This window comes from Phaseolus vulgaris, chromosome 1 (assembly GCF_000499845.2).
Source record: "Phaseolus vulgaris cultivar G19833 chromosome 1, P. vulgaris v2.0, whole genome shotgun sequence".
Taxonomy (NCBI): Eukaryota; Viridiplantae; Streptophyta; class Magnoliopsida; order Fabales; family Fabaceae; genus Phaseolus; species Phaseolus vulgaris.
The window spans coordinates 40,443,181-40,454,458 of NC_023759.2; the positions used below are offsets into that span (position 1 = coordinate 40,443,181).

At 32.8% G+C, this 11,278-nt stretch overlaps 1 protein-coding gene across 1 annotated transcript; it reads left to right on the forward strand.

The window, feature by feature from the left end:
• The first annotated feature begins 4,744 nt into the window (after positions 1-4,744).
• LOC137816040 (protein FAR1-RELATED SEQUENCE 6-like) lies at positions 4,745-10,531 on the forward strand. Its single transcript, XM_068619142.1, has 9 exons — positions 4,745-4,799; positions 4,954-5,020; positions 6,580-6,752; positions 7,740-7,905; positions 8,053-9,143; positions 9,487-9,630; positions 9,904-10,130; positions 10,206-10,397; positions 10,478-10,531. The coding sequence occupies exons 1-9, from the start codon at positions 4,745-4,747 to the stop codon at positions 10,529-10,531; spliced, it is 2,169 nt and encodes a 722-aa protein (XP_068475243.1).
• Positions 10,532-11,278: the final 747 nt, after the last annotated feature.

Consider the following 11,278-nt stretch of genomic DNA (forward strand, 5'->3'; position numbering starts at 1 on the left):
AGAAAACTGAGACGCATCTTCTTCTTAATAAGGTTATGGCAATGTGTAATGACTTATGACTTCACTCCCTATCTCACCTTCAGATACTCTCGACACTAAGATATTGATTCCAACTTTTTCCTTGTGACGAGGATCGTGTTACCAATATCATTATCTTTTTTTTCTTTTTTACTTCTTATAGCTTCAGCTACCCTACATTTTGTTGCTTTTTGCTGATGATAAAGATCAAAGCATGTCTTATTATTTTTTAGTTAAATATATACTCAAGTTTTTCTTGGCAGAGCTTAAAGCGTGAAACTTCGTCGCATCCACACACACACATATATCACTCGGAACAAAGTATTTTATACCACACACTCCAAATTCTTTTGGTCATAAAAAAAAATACAACAAACTGTTTAACCGTTTCGCAATATACATAAACATAATATTACGTAGACAATTACAAATTAAAAGGAAAGGAAACCACGTCTCTTATAAACAATAGATTTCCGCATGGGAATTATTATAGTATTTATAAAAATATATAAATAAGTTGTTTTTTTATATCAATTTTTGTTTTTTATATATAAAAAAAGGAATGAATAAATAAGAGGTATTTCAGAGATACTTCAACCTTTATATAAAAAATCTACTTGAAGCTCTTTTCCTCTAAACTCTTTATAAAAACTAAAGTACCTTGATCCTTACAAGTGATACAAACACCTTTTACTCATGATATAGATTTCCTAGAAAAATTGATAAACATCATGCAAACCATTGGTTCAAGACACCAATCCGAATACGAAAAACATATGTCAAGCGCTTTGGACTTTATCCAAGACCAAACCTTCAACTACACCAAAGTAAAGATTTCAATATGATCTATCTTGCCACTTCTGAAAGTCCTCTTATTCCTATGTTTTTACAATTCTCCTACGACTGCTATCCACACACATTCTCAAATCTGATTAACACTTTCTTTAAAACCACTCATCCTAAAACTTAAAAAATATTTTTTTGGCTCCCTATGATCCGTTGATGTCATCTGCATCCACTCATAGTACTTAGATCACACAAGTCAGAAAACTCTACACGTACAAAAAAGACGAGATATAGTTTCCTCTTCTTCCCCACACATACAACAAATATTTGTAGTCATACATATCCCCCTTCTTACTAGATTTGCTTTAGACACTATTTTGTCTTCCATAGCCCTCCATGCTGTGAGATGTGAAGATGGTTGTGCCTTTAACCTACAAAAACCCACAAACAAATCCCTCTTAGCCCCCTAAGCATATTCTTTAAGAATTTTGTATGCAGATTTGACCATGAACAATGTTGTCTCTCTGTCTTTCCAAACCCAAGAGTCCTCCTTATCTATCCTTACCCTTTGCTCCCCCGGAAATTGCATCAGCTGTTGTTCCTGATTCGGTTCCCATTCAAACAAGTTCCTTCTCCATTCGATCTTCCAAGTTCACTCTGAATTTTCTGACCTCTCCTTTGCATGCCATATAGAAGAGTATAAAACAAATGGTGAAAAGTCTCAGAAAGAATTCCCTGAGATTCGTGTTGTCCACCTATTTATCCTCCCACAACCTTATCTCCCTTCCATTCCCAACCTCCCATGAAAAATTATCCTCGAACTTATCTTTCCAACCCTCGAGAGACCAAACTTCCTTCAAATCCCTCCACCAAAGAGAATCTAAACTATTATTTCTTTGACTCCGTAGATCCCTCCAACCTCCATATTTAGAATCCAACACTTCTTTCCACAAACCTAATTTTTCGTAACCTAAGCGTCATATCCATTTTCCTAACAAAGCAATATTAAACCGCCTTATGTCAATCATTCCTAGCCCTCTCGCTTCTTTTGGATCACAAACCTTTTTCCACGAAGCCTACAAAATTTTCCTGTCAGCCGAGTCGCATCCCCACAAAAAGTTCCTCTACAACCTCACTATTTCCTTCACCACCATAGCTGACATTTTATAAAAAGACAAGAAAAATAGAGGAAGAGCGGATAACATCGATTTAATCAAGCAAAGTCTACATGCCATAGAGATAAATTTGCATTTCCATCAGCTTAATCTTTTCCTCACTCTTTCCACCACCTTTTCCCATAACTTACTTCTTTTATGACAACCACCTATAGGCATACCCAAATATTTAAACGGAGTCTTCATCGTTTCACAATTCAAAATAGCCGCAAAATGTTGAAACAAAGGATAGCTGCATCCTACCCCTTCGACACTACTCTTATGAAAATTAACCTTTAAACCGGAAAGTAATTCGAAGTAATTTAGAATAGTCTTAATTACAAACACACTTTGTACTTTCGCTTTGCAAAAAAAACAACGTATTATCCGCTTATTGAAGCATATAAATGGATCTGCCTCTGATCTCCACACTTTCTAATAATTCTTTCTCTTCCGCCTTCCTTACAACCCTAGCTAAACCTTCTGCCACAATGAGGATAAGAAACGGTGCTAGAAGATCTCCTTGTCTCAACCCATTCCTTGGCTTGAATTCCTGAGTAGGACTCCCATTTACTAACACGGACACCGATGAAGACTTAAGACAAGCCTTTACCATCCAACCCACTTCCCACATAAACCTAACCTCTCCACCTAACTTATTTCTATTATTAAATATTATATTTGATATTTAATAATTTTAAAATATTTTTATTATATGTAATACTTTTCAATAATTTTTTATATAAAAATTATTATTAAAAAAAAATTAGCTCCAAATAGAATTTTTATACCCTCCCCACTCTCCCCCTTATATGCTAAAAATATATAATCATATACTCTGCATCCACAAGAGTATTTCCAAATTTTAGTCTTAGTTTTTATTTTTAAAAAAATTACAAAGAATTATTTTAAATGTAATATGTATTAAGAATATTTTAAATTATTGTTTTTCAAAAAATTATTTTAAAGTAACCAGAATATTTATACTTATAAATGGTCATTGGCTCATTAACTCTTCAAGAAAAAACATTTGGGTGAGATTTTGTAATCACGTTATAACAAACATAATTACTAAATAATTACAAAAATAATTTAATTTTAAAAAAAAATCTTCTAGAAGTTCACCATCTTAATTGTAACTCTCTAAAACCACCATATGTAATCATCAGCAATAAACCACTTTATAGCGAGATTTGGAGGAACATGAATAATCACATTTTTAAGGGCGGAGCGATTGATATTTTGAAATATTTTTTTTGACTCAATTAAAGGTTTGGTCTTGGATCATTTCTTATTTTGTTTCTGCTTAGTTTTGGTTGTGTGTATGTTTAGATGTTTTCATTGGTTTTGAGTTGCCTGGTTTTGACAAGGTTATTGGATCTTTCTTTTGTGTAGAGAAGTTGGAATGTATATGGGTTGGATCACCTCTTAAGTGGTTCATATTTATTTATTTATTTTGCTGATAAAAAGCAATAAACCACTTTATATAAATGTATACAAATGTATAGAGACAAATTCTCCCTGCACCTTCATACTTTCCATTTGCATCTTCATAATTTATTTTTAATTTCAATAATACCCTTTTGAGTATGGTTGAGAGTGTGATTTCTTCTTCTTTATTTTCAAGTAGTGGTTGATGATAAACGTTGGTGGTTCATGTAAGTTTTGTAGTGTTTTTACTAGTGATGGTTGTATTTTTGTCCGCTTATTTTTTTAGTTTTTTGAAAGCTACAAAATCTTTAAAAAAACTAGCAAGGCGCAAAAATGGAGTATAAAAACTATAAAAAAGCATCCACACTATAAACATCAAATACAACAAATCTTCTCGCCAACTCTCTCTCACACGTTCAAATGATGAAACTGTTCTTTTAAACACAGTGGCTGAAAAAAAAAATAGAAGTGTTACGACTGAAAAAGAGACATATGAGTATAATTATTTAAAAATGTGAGATTATACTTTATCTAAGATCATTTTAAAAAGTTAAAACCAAATTTTCATGGTTGATATGAAGTGAGGAGAAGCTATCGAACTGGAGGAAAATTTTGTTACATCTAAGACCATATATTCATTCGAATGGGAACTAAGATGGAGACGTCCTGGATTTGAATGGGAAGTTGCTCTACAGGAAGAATTGTCAAGATCCTTGGCTGGTGCTAAGCTAGATAGGGAGAGGAAGGATTGTATGACATGGAAAGGTGAAGACTTCTTTGTTAAATCTGCATATGAATGTGTTACAAAAATTGACTCTTGTAATAAGAGTATAATTTTTGAACAACTATGGATGTCTAGAGCGTTTCCAAATGTCCAAATTACAGCATGGAGGGTCTTATTGGATAGGCTACCGACAAGGCTAAATCTTTCTAGGAGAGGTGTAGGGGTAAATACATCTTTTTGTGCCCTTTGTCAAAAGTGGTATGAATCTGCTCAGCACCTGTTCTTGGAGTGTGAGGTTGCACTACAAGTATGGAACTGGTGTTTTAGATGGATTGGAATTATGTTTGTACAACATAAGATCCCTAGAGATCATTTCGAGAGCTTCTGTTTGGTTCAAGTAAATTATAAACAAAATCTTGTGTGGAAAGGTGTATGGGCAGCTATAGTATCGAGTATTTGGGATCAAAGAAACAGATCCATCTTTAAGCAAGATAGAGTTGATACGGAGGAAATATTTCATATGGCTCAACTTAAAACTTGATTATGGTTGAGGTATAGAATGAAGTCTTTTAGTTATTCTTTCTCTTACTGGCTTTTAAATCCTATCTTGTGCATTAAAAGCTGCTATTAGATGGAATGTGTGCAAGGAAGTGGTCGATACTTGAATAGAGGTGAAAGGGAGACAGGTTAGTGTTGGCAGGGTACGAGGGGTTATGTAGGAGAGACGGGTGGTGTGTGGTGTAGAACTAGTTCTAAGAGTTGTACATCTTTTTCTTTTATCAAATAGAATTTCTAATAACTTAGCTAAATGCTAGGAAAGGTCTTTTCTGTTTGGAACAGGGTATCCTGATTTGCGTGGACAGAGTGGTGCAGAATGGAAACTCAGGGTAATTTGTTGTGCTGGAAGGTGTGTGTTAATACTAAGGAGCAGGTAAAGAAGATAGCAAACCAGTTTTTTGGGTAACTACCACTAGCACGAGGAAGCCTATATGTTGACTATGGATAATTTGAAAGAATACATATGGATGATGCAAGCTTGTGGAGGTGCTAAAGCCACAGTTGGACTAAGGCATTATTGCTGTCATATTTTCGGTTCTTGGTGTAATCTGGTGTGGGGATTTGGTGTTGTCAAGGGAAGTCTTGCTGCACAGAATGTTGAAGTAGCCAAATACATATGTTGTTTATCTCTTAACACGGGTTTTGAGCTACTGCTACATTTTTATGGATGGTGGTTTTGACAATAGTTTTAGGTAAAGCTGGTGCAAAATTCATTACATTTTTGTACACCAGTTTGGGGTCTATTAAGTTGTAGGTTTTGGCGTTTAAAGTCTCTGAACATGTGATTTTGCTCTATACCACAAGGGGGTGTAACCTTGTGGTTGTGTATATGGGTTGGGTTATCCCTGAAGTAGCCCTTTAATTTAATTTATTCATTGCTGATAAAAAAAAGACCATATATTCATTCATAACCATAAAAAATTAAAAAGATTAAAAATCTTTCACCCTTAGGGCTCAAGTTATAACCCAACAATTAGGGATGACAATGCAGGTTGATCCGCCCCGCACAGGCCAGCCCCGTGTTTGGCCCGCAAAATGCAGATCGGGTTGGCTCGCCTCGCGCAAGTAGTGCAAACTCACTTCATTGGTCCACCTCACATATGAGGTAACCCGCATAATGAAAATATTTTTTTAGAAAAAAATTAAAATTTCATTAATAATAAAAAACCTATTTCTATTGTTGAAAAATTAAAATTTTATTATTTTAATTCATTCAATTAAAATAAAAATATGAATTAAGTATGATGGTTGTTAGAAGGTTTGATTAAAAATAATTAAGGCAAATTCTTCCTGCACCAGATCATTTTAAACTACACCCAATATACATAAAGAAAAAGACTAAAATACCCTTAATGAAATGAAAATTAGGGTTTTTTAAAATGTGCACCCAACCCACATCCAATTCACCCAACCCAACAGCATTGCACCCTTTTTTTTCTATGATCACTGTGAGGAGGCAGCGCACGGAGAAGATTGTGAGGCAGCGCGCCGAGAAGGAGACGAAGTCACTGGAGAAGCATTGAAGCCGTCGGAGAAGGATTGAAGCCGCCGGAGAAGAAGACGAAGCCACCGGAGAAGGATTGAAGTCGCCGAAGAAGGATTGAAGCCACCAGAGGTAGTTGGTAAAAAGGTTATGTGACATATAGGTAAGTCTGCAACCAATATGAATAAATATGCAACTTTTGCCCAATTTTCATTGGTGGTGTAAAATTAATATTGGAACCATTATCACAACTACAACTAGTTTTTGCAAGCAAAATAGTAATGAATAACATATATCATATCCTGTACTTATCTAATAAACTAAAAATGATTTGGAAGGTAAAATTGATTTGTGACTAGTATGTATCTTTGCGCTGCATCCAATCCATATTTGCTTTAGTAATATATCCCTCACTTGCTTAACAGAATGCAGTCTCAGGAGCTTTGGATGTGTAGGAGCAAGAAGTTATGCTGTAAAACAATTTTTTTTGTCTTAGATTCAAGTTCAATCAAACTTCCAGGTCTTTCTGGTGCCCTAGATGCGAAGTTTATGAAGGATAAACTTCATCTTTGCACTTTGGAGGGTGTTATATACAGATGTAAATGAATCAGAGAAAACCACTAGTCATGTGTGATACTGATCTTTGAAAGAGACTTTGCATGCTTCAGCTTCACCATGCTATATACACTTTTGGTTCAACTCTTTTTGTTTTGTTTCAGATCTTAAAAAATTATTTTCATATGATTTTGTAGGAAACAAGCTCCGGAAAATTATGAAAGCATGAAAAATAAACACACACTTTTGCTTATAAGCAATTTATTCCACATTACATTAAACACTGAAGCCTTAAAATGGTTCATTTTATTTGAAATGAAATCTCATACTAGGGTTTTTTTTTTATGAAAATGGATGTCTATTTAAGTATGCATATTAAGATCAAACCTTCTTGTAAATTAATAAGGGTTATGCAATCTTTATTTTTTATTTTATTTATTTTTTTGGAATGAAGCTTCTATATTTTAATAATGTTATTAAATATTTGATATATATAAAATAAAATAAAAATAATAATTAATAATAAAAATAATAAAAATAATAATTGATATATTTATAAAAATAAATAATAATAATTAATTAATTTAATTTATATTCATTATTATTATTATTTTTTAATTAATATTATTATTTTATAAATTAATTCTAAATATGATTGTTATTCTAATATTCTAATATTTAAATATTCATATTATTAATATTAATATATTTTTTATTATTATAATATATATATATATATATAAATATATTTACAATATTATTATTTATTATTATTATATTATATAATTAAATTATATTATTATAATTAATTATTTTAACAATAATAATAATTCTTGTTGTTATTATATATATATATATATATAACCAAGCAAATATGAGTTTTTGGATAAACTTATCCATAAGTATATTTTGTATTCTAGATATGAATATCCAAAATGATTTTATGTGTTCCAGATTTCAAATTGTGGAAGGATATTGTGAAACTTACGGATTTGTATATTTGAAAGCTAACTTTATGTTTTTTTTTCAGCATTGCCAATGGATACAACTGACTCATACATGGGAATTTCAGGGAAGATTGATGTGTGGGATGGATTAGATGATGTTGATCTGGAGCAGTCAATAACGTATAACGCGTTAGATAATGAACATAGAGCACATGAGTGTAATGAGGCGTTTACTACAAATAAGGTAAGGTAAATGTTAGGCGTGTGAACCTTATTGTTTATGAATTATTTTAAATTTTGGCATCTATTATTGTAGGTATTTCGTAATTGAGATGAGTTGTTAGAGTGGGCGAGAAGTGTTGACTATTATTATGGGTTTGTTATTGTTATATTAAGGTCAGATACATGGACAAGGCAACGAGGAAGGATGACATACATATTATTAGGTTGTGAGAGAGGAGGTAAATACAGAAAGTATAAAAAAGACGTAGATATCAGTCGAACGGGAAGTAGGAAGTGTGATTGTCCTTTCAGATTGCGAGGCAAACCAGTCAAAGGTGGTCAAGGGTGGATGGTTGAATTAATTTGTGGTTATCACAATCATGATTTGGCAGAGACATTGGTAGGTCATCCGTATGCCGGAAGGTTAAGTGTTGAGGAAAAGGCTATGGTTGAGGATATGATTAAAAATTTAGTGAAGCCAAGAAATATTTTACTAACCATGAAAGAGAGAAATGAGAAGAATGTCACGACAATAAAGCAAGTTTATAATGCAATGAGTGGTCACCGAAGATCACAACGAGGTCATAAAAAAGAAATGCAACAATTCATGTTGTTACTAGAGCGAGACATGTATGTGCATAGGTGTAGGTGTGAAGAGGTGTCGAATGTTGTGCAAGATATATTTTGGACACACACAGATTCAGTAAAGCTAGTGAACTTGTTTAACATTGTCATATTGATGGATAGTACGTACAAAACGAACAAGTATAGGATGCCGTTACTTGAAGTTGTTGGGATTACATCAACTGGTTTGACTTTTTCCGTTGCATTTTGTTTACTAGCAGCAGAAAAGGAAAATATTTTTTTGTGGGCCCTTGACAGACTTAAAGGGTTGTTTTTGAGAGTTAATTCATATCCTAGGGTGGTGGTATGTGATAGAGATATTGCCTTAATGAATGCAATCAAAATCGTTTTTCCTGAAGCTTATAAGCTTTGCCGATTTCACATTGATAAAAATGTGAAAGCAAAATGTAAAATGTTGGTGCATCCAAGAGAGGCATGGGATCAAGTAATGCAGTCTTGGAGATCTATTGTGGATTGTGATATTGTTGAGGCCTTTGAAGATCGTGTCAATGCATTTCAAGTTGTGTGTTCTCCATGGCCTATATTTGTTGATTATGTGATGGCTACATGGTTACGTCCACATAAAGTAAAATTTGTTAAGGCATGGACAGATAAGGTGATGCACTTAGGAAACACGACAAGTAATAGGGTTGAGGCGACACATTGGAGCCTAAAGAGAGTTCTTCAAAATTCCATGGGGGATTTATGTTTCTGCTGGGATTCGATCAACAAGATGATTATTTTACAACATAATGCAATCAAAGCTTCATTCCAAAAGAGTCTGCATGTGGTCGAACATCGGTTTAAGGTTACAACTTACAAAAAATTGTTGGGCTTTGTATCTAAATATGCTTTGAACCTGATTGCTAAAGAACTTGATAGGGTTAAATCTATGGGATTTGATAAAAAATAGATGTGGTGGATGTACTCTTACATGTACTCATGGTCTTCCTTGTGCGTGTCAATTGGCTTCGTTTGGTGCAGGTAGCATACCACTTAAATCAGTACATGTCATGTGGACTCGATTAAGCTTTGATGATATTGCAGCAGAACAATGTTCATATGAGTTGTCAATTGACAAAGAGTTTGAGGTGATCGCGAAGCGGTTCAAAGAGTTGGACGTTGCAGGTAAGGTTAACATCAAAACTAAATTGCAAGAGATTGCCTTTCCAGAGAAGACATCTATTTACGCACCTGATAAGGTCAAAACAAAAGGTGTTGTGAAGATGGTTCGTCCTACCAAATTCATGAGATCAACTAAGCGAATCCCTTTTTATTTTGAACATGTGGATTTCTTACACTCACAACATGATAGTTGTTCGAGTAAAAAATCTACTAAAGGACACTTACTACAAATTCTACCAGCACAATCCATTCCTTTGCTTGATTAGTTCCCTGTAGGATATCATCCATACATTGTTGATGTTGTCGACGTTAAGGTTGATGGCCATTGTGAGTACCGTGTTGTTGTTGCCAAATTGGGCATGGGAGAGGAGTCATGGGTTGTTGTTCGAATGAATTTGTTAAAAGAACTAAGTGAATGGAGACAAGAATATGTTGAACTATTTGGTGGTGATGAACGATATGAATACTTGAAGAAGTCACTTCTAGTTGACCACATGTCTATGGTATCAACCACTAACACCATTTCATTTGTACTTTGCATTTCTTCATTTAACTCACTTCGCCATTTGTACTTGCAGGCAGGAGCAGATAAGTGGATGACAATTCTAGACATGGGATACGTTATTGCTAATCGGTATAATGTCATTTTCGTTTCATTGTCCATGATACAATCATTGAGTATTTTTCCTTTAAGAACCCAAGCACCAAGTAACTTCACTCATCACCGAATAATTGCAATTGGGCACGTCCACGAAAATCATTTTGTTCAGGTATACCCTAAACGAATAAAAAAAAGTAAGTCATAGTGTTAACTTAAAAGTTATGTAACTTATATTTATAACTTTTATAGGTGAAGCTGAAAGATGGTTGTCCAATTCCACCAACAGATATACTGTGGGCATGACATCGTTATCCTACGGCCCAATCTTGGTCAACATACTACACTAGTCGATACAAGTTTATACACAAATAATGTCCATTAGACGATATTTCTAATATTAACATTTGTAATACATATTTAATGTTTATGTTTTAGTATGTTTAGTTTCTTTTAATACATGTATTCACTACATTTCTATTGCATATACGCGCTTATGGAACTATCATATACAATTACGGATGACACAATCCATCACACACAATGGTGTCTACAAATGCCAAAATTTGGAACACATTAGGGATGGCAAAACCTGGAACACATAATTATGCCTAGGGATGGCAAAAAATTAATAATATTGTAAATATATATATATATATATATATATATATATTATAATAAAAAATATATTAATATTAATAATATGAATATGAATATTTAAATATTAGAATAACAATAATCTTTAAAATTAATTTATAAAATAATAATATTAATTAAATAATAATAATAATAATGAACATAAATTAAATTAATTAATTATTATTATTTATTTTATTTTATATATATCAAATATTATTAATTATTATTTTTATTTTATTTTATATATATCAAATATTTAAAATATAGAAGCTTCATTCCAAAATAAAATAAAATAAAACTAACAATAAAAAATAAAGATTGCATAACACTTGTCAATTTAAGTTTTGATCTTAAAAATGTGATTTGTGATATCCATACTTAAATAGACATTCATCTTCATAAAAAACTTAGTCT

Coding starts and splice junctions, on each gene's coding strand:
- LOC137816040 (XM_068619142.1), top strand. CDS start 4,745: ATGGAATGTGTGCAAGGAAGTGGTCGATACTTGAATAGAGGTGAAAGG. Junction 7,906..8,052: donor TTTACTACAAATAAGGTAAG/GTAAATGTTAGG, acceptor TGTTATATTAAG/GTCAGATACATGGACAAGGC. Junction 9,144..9,486: donor GCACTTAGGAAACACGACAA/GTAATAGGGTTG, acceptor CGTTTGGTGCAG/GTAGCATACCACTTAAATCA.